This window comes from Clinocottus analis, unplaced genomic scaffold (assembly GCF_023055335.1).
Source record: "Clinocottus analis isolate CAN_PGR_092001 unplaced genomic scaffold, fCliAna1.0.p SCAF_68, whole genome shotgun sequence".
In the NCBI taxonomy this organism is placed as follows: Eukaryota; Metazoa; Chordata; class Actinopteri; order Perciformes; family Cottidae; genus Clinocottus; species Clinocottus analis.
In genome coordinates, this window is record NW_027176227.1 from 1 (window position 1) to 15,000 (window position 15,000).

Consider the following 15,000-nt stretch of genomic DNA (forward strand, 5'->3'; position numbering starts at 1 on the left):
CCTCTTGTGGAGACGTTCAACCGGCTCCTGTTCCAGAGGAGATGACCGTGTTCCTCTCACTAACCTTCTGCCGGCCGTGTAAACTCTGTTTGTGCTGCTACTGTTTTTGTAAATTGTAGAAAACCAACAAGACGTCTTTTCTAGTGTTGCTCGTCTGCGACCGGCTGGAGGCCTGATAAGCATCTCAGATGCACGTCGGCTGCTGGAGCTTCAGCTCCCTGTAACGTGATTTAATACATTCACTTCCTATTTGGAGCAGCGAGTTTAGTCTGGAAGAAAATGCCTGATTCACATTCATAACTTATCTTTTGAATTCATGGATAATCAATGCCTACTGAGGGATGAAATGAGCTTCTGCAGATGGAGCTCCAATCCAAACCTTTGCTCAGAAAGGGAAGCGGCAGCAGGACATAAAGCGAGATGAAAAACTGATGTGGCTAGCTGCTTTCTAGCTCTTGCTAACTTTAGTGTCAAAGTATATGGGGTAGGACCTTCTTGTGCTTTGGAGAAGTCAAAATCCATCATTCTGTGCGACCTCGCAGCTTTGCATCTTTGCATCGTTGCTGCCGGATCGTTAATTTGAGTCGTTTCTCATTTTGAACGTGTTTAGCTGGTGAAACTTGAGGGATTCTCTTCATGACAGTAAAGGTGTTGTACCTGCAGCAGCAGGATGAACTGAGGGAACCTCTGGATGGGCTTCACCATCAGGCCGTACAGGGTGATGCGGTCCACGCTGGATGCCTGCTTCTTCTGGACAGGAGAAGGAGAAAACAAATGTTTACACAACAGGAACAATATTCTTTATTTATTATGATCGGCCATCAGGAGGAAACTATGCTCTGCCTTCTCTCAGCGAGCTTGTCCTCAATAAGCCGTGTAGGTGTGTGAGTGTGTGAGTGAGGTGTAAAACAGTCTGTTAGTCATAAGAGGAGTGTGTCATGTGTTGCTGTGGGCGTCCGTCACAAGGAAAGGGTTCCGGGCGCAGAGTCAAGTCAGTGCCACGCTGACACCGCCGGTGTGAAAAGGCAAATCACTGAGCACATTTAATAGATGGTATGTGGTGAAGGTCTGAAGAGATCAGCTGTGAGACAGAAACTAATACAGAGAACATTGTGGTGGAGATCTGACCGCGTGCTAAGCAGAGCAACGGCTGAACTAGCGCTTTTCTTTCTGGTTTTCTTTCTTTGGCAAAATGATAATCTAATCTGGCTAAAGTAGTTTATCAAGAGTAAAATAACAACTGTGATGTAACTGCAAGCTTCCAATCCATTACACACCTCTGTATTCACAAGCTGCTGAAATGAAGGAACATGCACTTTAACTCTCTCTCTTCATCATTCAGGCCCTTGTGAGCAACTGTTCTTGTGACTGTAGGGACCGGAAGCACACTGTAGGAACAGGCTTACGCTGACGTCATGACGCTAGCTGACGGTAAACGTAAATAACGTCATGACGCTAGCTGACGGTAAACGTAAATAACGTCATGACGCTAGCTGACGGTAAACGTAAATAACGTCATGACGCTAGCTAACGTTAACGTCATGACGCTAGCTAACGTTAACGTCATGACGCTAGCTGACGGTAAACGTAAATAACGTCATGACGCTAGCTGACGGTAAAGACGGTAAACGTCATGACGCTAGTTAACGTTAACGTTAACGTTAACGTCATGACGCTAGCTAACGTTAACGTCATGACGCTAGCTAACGTTAACGTCATGACGCTAGCTAACGTTAACGTCATGACGCTAGCTAACGTTAACGTCATGACGCTAGCTGACGGTAAACGTAAATAACGTCATGACGCTAGCTGACGGTAAAGACGGTAAACGTCATGACGCTAGTTAACGTTAACGTTAACGTTAACGTCATGACGCTAGCTAACGTTAACGTCATGACGCTAGCTAACGTTAACGTCATGACGCTAGCTAACGTTAACGTCATGACGCTAGCTAACGTTAACGTCATGACGCTAGCTAACGGTAAACGTAAATAACGTCATGACGCTAGCTGACGGTAAACGTAAATAACGTCATGACGCTAGCTGACGGTAAAGACGGTAAACGTCATGACGCTAGTTAACGTTAACGTTAACGTTAACGTCATGACGCTAGCTAACGTTAACGTCATGACGCTAGCTAACGTTAACGTCATGACGCTAGCTAACGTTAACGTCATGACGCTAGCTAACGTTAACGTCATGACGCTAGCTAACGTTAACGTCATGACGCTAGCTAACGGTAAACGTAAATAACGTCATGACGCTAGCTGACGGTAAACGTAAATAACGTCATGACGCTAGCTGACGGTAAACGTAAATAACGTCATGACGCTAGCTGACGGTAAAGACGTTAACGTTAACGTTAACGTTAACGTTAACGTTAACGTTAACGTTAACGTTAACGTTAACGTTAACGTTAACGTTAACGTTAACGTTAACGTTAACGTTAACGTTAACGTTAACGTTAACGTTAACGTTAACGTTAACGTTAACGTTAACGTTAACGTTAACGTTAACGTTGTGGTCGGGTCGCTAACTACCCGACCGGAGTTAACCGGAGTTAACTTGGATGTCGAGTTACCTTCGTGAGTTAAACAGCATATTAAACTGTTCCTAGCAAACAAGACTTACCTCTAAACTAGAGTTCATTGCTGATCCAGTTGTACCGACGGTAACTTCAACTTGGAGCGAAGGGATGAAACGTTGGAGAGTGACGTAGACGCTGGAGACAACGCTGATTGGCCGAGACTCGACACATCAAAGATGTTTTATTTGAGAAGATCACTCACGACATGCACTTTTCTCCGTGTCTCACTCCGATCTCAGAAACGCTGCCCGGCCAGATGACCCCCCCTCCCGCCCCCAACCTCCATTAAAAAAAATGGTTGGCATATTTTCATTCCGAAACGGCGAATTTCGCCGAAAGGTGACAAGTTTGCAGGTATGAAAACTTTCTATTGAGCGCGGGGAACTGTACCCTGCATTATGTTTTCGCTCATGATCCCTAATTAATACCAGAAACCTTAAAGAGCACAAGAGATGTTGTCTGGTGGTGCAAAACGCTGTCAGACCTCCACCTTCCAGCTCACACACGAACCAAGAGTTCAGGCCTCGAGTTGTTCAGGGAGTCCTGCAGGACTTCATTCATCTGCATATACCTCTATTTTATTAAAAGGCTTTCGAAGATATAGTTAAAAAAAAATGTTTTGAAATATTTATATTTATTATTGCAGTGAGTGTTGTTGAGAATAATCATTTTATTATAACATGAATACATTACCAGCACAAAGACGTAGTCGTTATAAAAAGAGAAATACAATTCCAGAAAATGCTTTTGACGCTGGACTTAATGTCCTCTAGTTATGTATAAAAACACATTTTCACACACTTTAGGAGACCTGAGCGAGTGATGTATTATTATTATTATTATTATTATTATTATTATTATTATTATTATTATTATTATATTTTAATTATTATTTAACCTTTATCTTTAGAGGCTTCACCGGCTTCAGCATGTGATGAACAACAAACAAACAATTTACTACCATTTTAGAACCAAGAAGAAAACATAAAACATAAACACGTGCTCACCTTCAGGAAGTCCAGGAACGCCGGTTTGGACATGCAGGCCTTCTTGATCAGAGCCATGGCGCCGGTGAAGTTGTTCACGTAGTCGCTGTACACGTCCAGAACCATGGACTTGGAAAACTGCAAAAACAGAAACAAGCATGAATATTTAGGTATATATATATATCTAGATCAATATATATAAATATATATATGCTGCTCCGCTATGTTTACTGTGTCGTCTTAGCGCCGGCGTAGAGCAGCATGCACTTCCTTGTGACAGCTAACCGTCGCTAACCGTCGCTAACCGTCGCTAACCGTCGCTAACGTCCTGCTGGCGACTTGAAGCGACTCAACGTAAAGAGAAGCAACAAAATGCACATTTAAGTAACGCGCTAAAAACAATGTGTTAGTTTACCGTCACAGCTCCTGCAACACCGTTCACGAGTCATTACAGAGGAAGGGGGAGTGTGTGTGTGTGTGTGTGTGTGTGTGTGTGTGTGTGTGTGTGTGTGTGTGTGTGTGCAGTAGACATTTATTCTCTCTCAATTAGACACCAGGCAGCTGATGGTGGCAGTTTAGAGCGAGACGGCTTGTTCTTTAGGATTCGGCTCTCAGATATTACTAGAAGATAGCAGAACACATGAACACGTGAACACATGTTCACGTGTCCATGTGTCCATGTGTTCATGTGTTCATGTGTCCATGTGTTCATGTGTCCATGTGTCCATGTGTCCATGTGTCCATGTGTCCACGTGTCCACGTGTCCACGTGTCCACGTGTCCACGTGTTCACGTGTCCACGTGTTCACGTGTCCATGTGTCCATGTGTCCATGTGTTCATGTGTCCATGTGTCCATGTGTCCATGTGTTCATGTGTCCATGTGTCCATGTGTCCATGTGTCCATGTGTCCATGTGTTCATGTGTTCATGTGTCCATGTGTCCATGTGTTCATGTGTCCATGTGTCCATGTGTTCATGTGTCCATGTGTTCATGTGTCCATGTGTCCATGTGTTCATGTGTCCATGTGTTCATGTGTCCATGTGTCCATGTGTCCATGTGTTCATGTGTCCATGTGTTCATGTGTCCATGTGTCCATGTGTTCATGTGTCCATGTGTTCATGTGTCCATGTGTCCATGTGTCCATGTGTTCATGTGTTCATGTGTCCATGTGTCCATGTGTCCATGTGTCCATGTGTTCATGTGTCCATGTGTCCATGTGTTCATGTGTCCATGTGTCCATGTGTCCATGTGTCCATGTGTTCATGGCAGCAGCTCCATGAGGAGTGCTACAGTCCTTTCCAATGTGTACTTTCACTGGGTGGAAGGTGCTGGTGCTTGTGACAGCGCAGTAGTAGCCAGCGGGGGGGGGGGGGGGGGGGGTCCCTCATGGATGAGCACGCTGCAGTGGACTCACAACACAAGAACACACAGCAAACACGGTGATTCTCCAGCCAAAATGTGCAAAACTCTCCCTGTTTGCTCCTGAAGCTCCTCATGAGTCTGAGCGCCGCTGGTGTTCTACAGTCAGACACTTATGCCAAGACACATCTGAGTTCCTTTACCCAGGATGCAAGGCTTTGATTGCATGTTAGAAAGGGGTAAACAAAGTATGCACACACACACACACACACACACACATGCAGCAAATAAGCCTCCATTTATGAAGATCCATATTCAAAACATGCACATGCACACACACAAACTAACCGAGGCAACAAACAAGTCTCCGATCTTCTGGTTGCTGTCCCACTCGGCCACGCGGGACGCCAGAGCGATCTGGAACATGGCGTGGCACTGCGTGATCTCCCTCATGCGGTAGAATATCGGCCGGATCTTCCTGGTGCTCAGGATGCGTGGCTCCGCCTCCATCAGCGGCCTCTGGTACTCCTGGTGGGATTGGGATTAGAAAGAGTATGTTTTAATGGCCGTTGATGTGCGTGTGGGCGGAACAGGAAATGAACCAGCGGTCCAGCTTCCTTAAGCATCTCTGCTTTTCATAAATAGACAACTGAGCAGTAGCAGACAAATATCCAATAAATCAAAAGGAAATGAAGACATGTCGCCGTGGCGCCTGAAAGCACATCGCTCCACGGGTTCACCTGCGACGCCGCACGCCGGCCGCGAGCGAGCGCTCCAGAACTCAAGGTGATCAGTAATCATGGAAGAATAATAACGGAGAGAAAAAAGTTCCAGATGCAAAACGCGACGCGGTGAAAGAATCTTGATGGATTCTTCAGTCGGTCGTCACGGGAACGCGAGCGCGGCCGAGAGAGTCGACGGGCGACTCGGGACGACGTGTCTGTGCGAACGAGACTCCTCTGAACAGGAAATACAGATATTAAGACGACCGCGGAGGACGAGCACGCGATCGGACGCTGCGGTGGTCGTTGCTGAAGGCTTCGTGAGTCTGAGTGCATCGCTGCAGATAAATCATCAGCGGACAGAAGTGTTTTTAACAATAACCACCAGCACTCACAAGCCTCCACGGCGAACGCTTCCTCTGCTCGTGACCTTTCCTGATCCTTCACATCGTCTCTCTGGGGGATTCTGAGTTCGCTACCCGGCCGGACTCTCTGAATAAGAAGGAACATTTCAACAGAGCAGACACACAACCATGTCGCTGCACAACAAAAGGAGGCTCATTGTGTCTCCGCAGAGGAAGACTCTGCACGAGGAAGCCGTTGATTGCTGCTGATTTCATTTCAGAAGCTTCCTGTTATTTTTCTGTGATGGGGAGATAACGCTAAAGGGAGAGAAGAAGAGGCTGAACCCGATCCTGCGTCTCTCTCTCTGGTAGCATCCGCACAATGAGAGGGCTGTGCCATCAGGATCATTCATGCTGAGACGCCTCCGTAACTTGATGGATATCGCCGCTTCTCTTTTCAGAGTATTTCATAACGGCTAAAAGGTGGAGACATTGGGACTGAACACTGAACAGCTCACCTGCAAGATCCTCCTGAGAGACTCCAGGTAGCTCCGCTCGCTCTGGATGATGGAGCCCAGGATGTGGCGCCTGACAACCTGCGCAGACAAGAGACGAGTCAGTCTGGCGCTCAGAGGCCACGAGGATGCAGCGCTGCAACGCATCACGCTGCAGCGTGCAGCGCTGCAGCGTGATGCGCTGGCCTGTAATCACATGCGTGTCGTGGGAGGAAAAAGTCCTAAAGAGAGAAGCAGGTGCTCGAACACGGCAAGTTTCTGAATCGTCTGGATTTCCCGCGACATGAAGGCGAGTTAGCGAGCGGTGATGAAACACACGGCTTCTCCAAACAGTGAAGAGAACAGAGAAGAATACTGAAATGATCATGAACAAAAAGAGAGACCGCCGGGAGTAGGAACGGGTTCACAGCACTGACGTCACAGAACAGGGGTTACGTTCAGAGGAACACGCTAACACGCTTGCTAGCATGTGTTCGCTTACGGCCCTTTTCCTCTAAATGTCCCCAAACTAAAGTGTGTATCTCTGCAGCCACGAGGGCTGTTTAATAAAGTTGTTCTAATAAAACACATGAGAGATGTTGTTCAGATGTGTAAATATCAGTCTACATGTTTCTGGTTCAGAGGAAATGAAGATGACACACAGAAAGAAATGAAAAGGTTTCAGGTCCAACTCTAAAAAAATGACTTTCAGGATGAGTATTAGTTTAAAAGATGCAGCTGGAAAGTCACAACCATAACACAACACGTGAACGTTCACGTGTTGAACGTTCACGTGTTGAACGTTCAACACGTGAACGTTCAAAGGTTGAACGTTCACGTGTTGAACGTTCACGTGTTGAACGTTCAACACGTGAACGTTCAACACGTGAACGTTCAACACGTGAACGTTCAAAGGTTGACTGTGTGGAGACCAAAGAGAGAGAAGGTTCAGTCCAGATAAAATCCAGACGAGGTCTCAACATGAGCGTTGGGGCAGATTGAAGCACATCTGTGACATTTAAGCTTCTTCATGTGCCAAACCACATATTTCACTTTTCTATGACTTGTGGGTTCAATACATCCACATTCAGCCGTTTGGGGCTTTTTTCATGAAACAAGCTTTGACTTATATACAGAACAATCACTCCGTCAGGATGGTTTTAAAGGTTAAAGGTCTTTCTAGGGACAAACGAGCAGTAACTTTAAATCATGTGATGCATTGGGAAACTGTTGCGCAATCCTCTATGAATATTGTATTTGTCTCTTTGAAATGAACAAGAAATGAAAGACTCTGTCTTGTTTGTTTGTATTTAGGACTCTGTGGACTCTGTTTGCTCTCCTGACACCATCACCACATCATCAGTGTTGGTAAACGTCTACCTGGTGGCTGCTCAGCCCCTCTGGCATCGGGCTCAGCTGGGGAGGAGGATGCTTCAGCTCGGACACGGCCACGTCCAGGTACCCGGCATCGTCCTCCTCCTCTGCAGGAGAAACATGCAGAACGGTGAGGAAGTGTGTGTGTGTGTGTGTGTGTGTGTGTGTGTGTGTGTGTGTGTGTGCAACAGAAAAAGACGGAGAGGGAAAAACAGATCTCACTGCAGCTGCAGACACATTGTGACCCACTAAGTTTATTACCTCGAAAATATGAAGAGATTTCTATAGAGAGAGAGAGAGAGAAAGAGAGAGCGAGAGAGAGAGAAAGAGAGAGAGAGAGAGAGAGAGAGAGAGAGAGAGAGAGAGAGAGAAAGAGAGAGGGAGAAAGAGAGAGGGAGAGAGAGAGAGAAAGAGAGAGCGAGAGAGAGAGAGAGAGAGAGAGAGAGAGAGAGAGAGAGCGAGAGAGAGAGCGAGAGAGAGAGAGAGAGCGAGAGAGAGAGAGAGAGAGAGAGAAAGAGAGAGAGAGAGAGAGAAAGAGAGAGCGAGAGAGAGAGAGAGAGAAAGAAAGAGAGAGAGAGAGAAAGAGCGAGAGCGAGAGAGAGAGAGAGCGAGAGAGAGAGAGAGCGAGAGAGAGAGAGAGAGAGAGAGAGAGAGAGAGAGAGAGAGAAAGAGCGAGAGAGAAGGAGAGAGAGAGAGAGAGCGAGAGAGAGAGAGAGAGAGAGAGAGAGAAAGAGAGCGAGCTTCGGGAACAATAAAAAAGGAGCTAAACTTTAAAACAATACTGTATCTCCGTCGGAGTGAAGGAAGCGTGACGAGCAAAACATGATCCAACACATTCTCTCTGCATCGGCACAAAGACGTTCGGCAGTGTCAAAAAACAGAAGAAGGAAAAGAAGACAAAAAAAAATCCCACTTCACCCGCAACCATAAGACTCGGAGACCAGAAGCTTCCACCGCTCCAATTACAGACTTTGGAAAGAAACAGAGGGATTGAAGGAATATAATGCCGTGCAGATTTCCCTCCATCAACACCTAAAAATAGCAGCGCCGGCCTCTTTACCTCTTTGTGGCGGCTCAGAGATGCGTTTGAGGCGTCTGGTGTCTTCGTGGCGCTGCTCGATACTCCATTAATGGATGTAATCTCTCTCTATTGTCAGGCTGCTGGAACTCCACCTGCACGCTTCATCCTCCTCTTCACTCACGTCTAAACCTTCACGCCACATTGTCTTCACGCGCAGGAACCTCGTCTGCTTTATTCATCACCGCTACGATCAGCAGCATCTTTTCCTTTTCTCTGCCTTTTTAATTCCTCCCCGAAGGGATTTGTGTAAATAAAAAGTAGGACTTTCTACACAATGTGCCTGAACACTGCTTTGGCTTTCCTTCTGCACACAGCAAATAAACTGAAGGCAACTGTTCAACCCGTCTCCAGACCACAAGTTAATTACAATACCAGCAAAGTCTTTGTAAAAAAATATATATCTGCAAAAACAATGTGCTGGTAACTATGAACATCCAGCATGATATGAGCCCCCCTCTCACCTCTCTCTGCTGCCCTGCACAACCTGAGACTTTTAACCCTGTGAGCAGAAACAAACTCATGGAACGCCTCCAGAACACATTTATTTTTACAGACCCTCCTGCACCCGGAGGTGAGAGGGAGCGTCAATAAGACACCTTTTTGGAAAGATCTAACCTAAGCTTCTAAAGATTCAGAACCTGAAACAAAAATCACAATAAAACAAAGTCTTGTCCCGTTAGGAAGGAGCTTCAGTCAAAAAACTGTGTCATTCGGTTCAAAAATGAGAAGAATGACATATTTTAAGCTAAAATATTGTCTAAATGAGCATGCTGGGACTTAAAATGAAGGTTTCTGCTCACGGTTTCCAAAAGGTTGAATCCAGACTTCATATGCAAAACCCATTGTTAATAAATGTAATAAAGAAGCCAGCTGACCAACATGTTGTTCAGTAGTTACCCGACTGATCTTTTCTCTGCAGGAAGGACACTTTGCGCATGACGGCCATCTTGGTTTTCTCCAGCCCGTCCTTGGTGCCGCTTCTCGCCGCCTTCATGAGCTGCTGGACCTGGAGGGAGGCGGAGCAGACGACAGACGCAGCGTCAGAGAGCGAGCGGAGCGGCGAGCCGCCGAGACGCCGCGACCCCGCAGGGCGGCGGCGGGAAGCGGCGCTCGCTGGGCTCATCGCGGCGCCGCTAACCGCAGAACCCACGAGCACCACGATGCTAACGGAGCGAGCTGCCGCATGAAGCCAGGGAGGATTCAGATGACCTCACACCGAGCAACCGGACCCCCGGACCAAGAATACATCTCCACGGCGGAGTATTTATAAATGCTGCTACTTCAGGAAAGTAGGTCGTTAATGGAGGGAAAGTTAGACTGCTGTTTATGGAAGTAAATACACAGAATATTATTTAATTATTCATGTGTCCCATAAATGTGTCTTGATGTTAAGCCAGGCAGGGAGAGAGAGAGAGAGAGAGAGAGAGAGAGAGAGAGAGAGAGAGAGAGAGAGAGAGAGACAGAGAGAGAGAGAGAGAGAGAGAGAGACAGAGAGAGAGAGAGAGAGACTCAAAGCAAAAGAAGCTTGGGAGAATGAGCAGTGAGTCAGTTCAGCCTTCCAGTCAGCTGTTTATATATATATATATATATATATATATATATATATATATATATATATATATATATATACATATATATATATATATATATATATACATACATATATATATATATATATATATATATATATATATATATATACATATATATATATACATATATATACATATATATACATATATATATATATATATGTATGTATATATATATATATATACATACATATATATATATATATACACATATATATGTATATATATATATATGTATATATATATATATATAAATATATATATAAATATATATATACATAAATATATATATATATGTGTATATACATATATATATATATAAATATATATATAAATAAATATATATATATAATTATATATATATATATATATATACATATATATATATATATATATATATACATATATATATATATATATACATATATACATATATACATATATATATACATATATACATATATATATATATATATATATATATATATATATATATATATATATATATATATGTATATACACATATATATATATACACACACACAACAGAAAGTGATGTCGCTGTGTGTTTTCTGGCCACGCCCCCGGACGTGTACCTTGATGTCATAGTTGTGTTTGCCGGACAGCCGGCTGGTTAACTCGCGCTTGGTCCGGGCGCAGCGCTCCCTCAGCCGGCACACCTCAGGGGAGCGCTGCAGGTGAGGGCGGGGCGGAGGCGGGGCCACGATTAGCCACAAAAGAGATGAAGAGAGGAGGAAAGGAGGAAACAGGAAAGGAGAAACGGAGGGAAGTGATCAAGGCAGAACAAGCTATTCTCCACATCAATCACAAAGGAGGTCAGAGGGCGGCTGATGGACGCAGCTCACTGAAGGATGGAGGCCCTTCAGGCCGCTAACTATGAAAGAAGCAGCGTCTGGCGGCGTCTGGCGGCGTCTGGCGGCGTCTGGCGGCGTCTAGCGGCGTCTAGCGGCGTCTAACAGCGTCTAGCGGCGTCTAACAGCGTCTAGCGGCGTCTAACAGTGTCTAGCGGCGTCTAACAGTGTCTAGCGGCGTCTAACAGCGTCTAGCGGCGTCTAACAGCGTCTAGCGGCGTCTAACAGCGTCGAGCAGCGTCTAGCAGCGTCGAGCAGCGTCGAGCAGCGTCTAGCTGCGTCTAACGGCGTCTAGCGGCGTCTAGCTGCGGCTAGCTGTGGCTAGCAGCGTCTAGCTGCGGCTAGCTGCGGCTAGCAGCGTCTAGCTGCGGCTAGCTGCGGCTAGCTGCGTCTAGCGGCGTCTAACGGCGTCTAGCGGCGTTTAGCTGCGTCTAGCGGCGTCTAGCTGCGTCTAGCTGCGGCTAGCAGCGTCTAGCTGCGGCTAGCTGCGGCTAGCTGCGTCTAGCGGCGTCTAACGGCGTCTAGCGGCGTCTAGCTGCGTCTAGCGGCGTCTAGCTGCGTCTAGCTGCGTCTAACAGCGTCTAGCTGCGTCTAACGGCGTCTAGCGGCGTCTAGCTGCGTCTAACAGCGTCTAGCTGCGTCTAGCTGCGTCTAGCAGCGTCGAGCAGCGTCAAGCTGCATCTAGCTGCGTCTAGCAGCGTCGAGCAGCGTCTAGCTGCGTCTAGCTGCGTCTAACAGCGTCTAGCTGCGTCTAGCTGCGTCTAACTGCGTCTAGCAGCGTCTAGCAGCGTCTAACAGCGTCTAGCAGCGTCTAGCTGCGTCTAGCAGCGTCTAACAGCGTCTAGCTGCGTCTAGCAGCGTCTAGCAGCGTCTAGCAGCGTCTAACAGCGTCTAGCAGCGTCTAACAGCGTCTAGCTGCGTCTAGCAGCGTCTAACAGCGTCTAGCTGCGTCTAACAGCGTCTAACAGCGTCTAGCTGCGTCTAGCAGCGTCTAGCAGCGTCTAGCTGCGTCTAGCAGCGTCTAACAGCGTCTAGCTGCGTCTAACAGCGTCTAGCTGCGTCTAGCAGCGTCTAACAGCGTCTAGCTGCGTCTAGCAGCGTCTAGCAGCGTCTAGCTGCGTCTAGCAGCGTCTAACAGCGTCTAGCTGCGTCTAACAGCGTCTAACAGCGTCTAACAGCGTCTAGCTGCGTCTAACAGCGTCTAACAGCGTCTAGCTGCGTCTAACAGCGTGCCAGGCAGAGAGAACTCCAAGTCGCTGAAAATTAATCAGGCGAGACTAATTAAAAATGAAGATGAAGAGAGGAGGAAAGGAGGAAACAGGAAAGGAGAAACGGAGGGAAGTGATCAAGGCAGAACAAGCTATTCTCCACATCAATCACAAAGGAGGTCAGAGGGCGGCTGATGGACGCAGCTCACTGAAGGATGGAGGCCCTTCAGGCCGCTAACTATGAAAGAAGCAGCGTCTGGCGGCGTCTGGCGGCGTCTGGCGGCGTCTGGCGGCGTCTAGCGGCGTCTAGCGGCGTCTAACAGCGTCTAGCGGCGTCTAACAGCGTCTAGCGGCGTCTAACAGCGTCTAGCGGCGTCTAACAGTGTCTAGCGGCGTCTAACAGCGTCTAGCGGCGTCTAACAGCGTCTAGCGGCGTCTAACAGCGTCGAGCAGCGTCTAGCAGCGTCGAGCAGCGTCGAGCAGCGTCTAGCTGCGTCTAACGGCGTCTAGCGGCGTCTAGCTGCGGCTAGCTGTGGCTAGCAGCGTCTAGCTGCGGCTAGCTGCGGCTAGCAGCGTCTAGCTGCGGCTAGCTGCGGCTAGCTGCGTCTAGCGGCGTCTAACGGCGTCTAGCGGCGTTTAGCTGCGTCTAGCGGCGTCTAGCTGCGTCTAGCTGCGGCTAGCAGCGTCTAGCTGCGGCTAGCTGCGGCTAGCTGCGGCTAGCTGCGTCTAGCGGCGTCTAACGGCGTCTAGCGGCGTCTAGCTGCGTCTAGCGGCGTCTAGCTGCGTCTAGCTGCGTCTAACAGCGTCTAGCTGCGTCTAACGGCGTCTAGCGGCGTCTAGCTGCGTCTAACAGCGTCTAGCTGCGTCTAGCTGCGTCTAGCAGCGTCGAGCAGCGTCAAGCTGCATCTAGCTGCGTCTAGCAGCGTCGAGCAGCGTCTAGCTGCGTCTAGCTGCGTCTAACAGCGTCTAGCTGCGTCTAGCTGCGTCTAACTGCGTCTAGCAGCGTCTAGCAGCGTCTAACAGCGTCTAGCAGCGTCTAGCTGCGTCTAGCAGCGTCTAACAGCGTCTAGCTGCGTCTAGCAGCGTCTAGCAGCGTCTAGCAGCGTCTAACAGCGTCTAGCAGCGTCTAACAGCGTCTAGCTGCGTCTAGCAGCGTCTAACAGCGTCTAGCTGCGTCTAGCAGCGTCTAGCAGCGTCTAGCTGCGTCTAGCAGCGTCTAACAGCGTCTAGCTGCGTCTAACAGCGTCTAGCTGCGTCTAGCAGCGTCTAACAGCGTCTAGCTGCGTCTAGCAGCGTCTAGCAGCGTCTAGCTGCGTCTAGCAGCGTCTAACAGCGTCTAGCTGCGTCTAACAGCGTCTAACAGCGTCTAACAGCGTCTAGCTGCGTCTAACAGCGTCTAACAGCGTCTAGCTGCGTCTAACAGCGTGCCAGGCAGAGAGAACTCCAAGTCGCTGAAAATTAATCAGGCGAGACTAATTAAAAACTGTGTTTTGAAGGACGAGCTCGCCCCAAATTGCCCGAACAGTCGAGGCCGAATCCTTTTGTTCAGCGGCCGGGGACACGCGATGGGTTTCAACATCAAACCTTTCTGTCAATTACTGAGCGGCGACTTGTTTTCAGTCGCCATAAAGCAACCGTACGTTTCTGCTCCTCCTTTCAAAGCCTTGCTTCAGAGCTTTACAGCAGGATTACAACACAATCACATCCACACGATGAGGAGGAGATGGAGAGGTGTACATCTATACATTCATAATGATTCAACTCAGCAAAATAGTCCTCCATGTGCACGTTGAAGGCTGGCCGTGTGGGCGAGCACACAGCGCCATCATGTGGAAGACCGGCGCTGTGGCCGAGCACAGGAGGAACAAACAGGAAGCGTTTTCACCTCCATCCCACAAGGAAAACTGAAGGCCGGCCGGTCTGCTGCCGGCCTCACACACAGACACACACACACACACGCGCACACGCACGCACGCACGCACGCACGCACGCACGCACGCACACACACACACACACACTACCTTGCTCCGCGCCGGGTGTTTGGTCTCGTTATCCGACTGCTCGTCGTAGCTTTCGAACTCACTGGAGCTCCATCCGTTGTCTGGAGCGTCTCTCTGCACGTCCTCATAGATCATATCTGCTCAAACACACACCAGAAGCTCAGGACGCATCACACACACACACACACACACACACACACACTCACACACACACACACAGTTCTGTGGCAGCGGCTCACCTTCATCGGGCGAGAGCGGCTCCTCGCTGGGCACGTCGTCGTAGACGACCTCTGAGGCCGGTTCAGCTCCAGCTGCAAGAGATGAACTCATTTACACAACGAGCGCTTTCTGTTGGATGCTGCTCCTGTCAGAGTCTTTTTA

The 15,000-nt window shown here is 48.0% G+C and overlaps 1 protein-coding gene across 1 annotated transcript in view; it reads right to left on the minus strand.

Annotated features, from left to right (window-relative positions):
• Nucleotides 1-657: 657 nt before the first annotated feature.
• Nucleotides 658-15,000, minus strand: part of LOC137804898 (rho guanine nucleotide exchange factor 10-like protein) — a gene marked incomplete at its 3' end in the record, with an annotated part of 36,891 nt that continues 22,548 nt past the window's right edge. Inside the window, exons 5-13 of the mRNA XM_068604361.1 lie at nucleotides 14,859-14,930; nucleotides 14,641-14,756; nucleotides 11,136-11,231; nucleotides 9,845-9,953; nucleotides 7,873-7,973; nucleotides 6,517-6,594; nucleotides 5,281-5,460; nucleotides 3,595-3,711; nucleotides 658-750 (exon numbers count right to left, since the gene is read on the minus strand). Of these exons, the coding sequence (XP_068460462.1) occupies nucleotides 658-750; nucleotides 3,595-3,711; nucleotides 5,281-5,460; nucleotides 6,517-6,594; nucleotides 7,873-7,973; nucleotides 9,845-9,953; nucleotides 11,136-11,231; nucleotides 14,641-14,756; nucleotides 14,859-14,930 (962 nt within the window). The remainder of the gene's footprint in view (nucleotides 751-3,594; nucleotides 3,712-5,280; nucleotides 5,461-6,516; nucleotides 6,595-7,872; nucleotides 7,974-9,844; nucleotides 9,954-11,135; nucleotides 11,232-14,640; nucleotides 14,757-14,858; nucleotides 14,931-15,000) is intronic.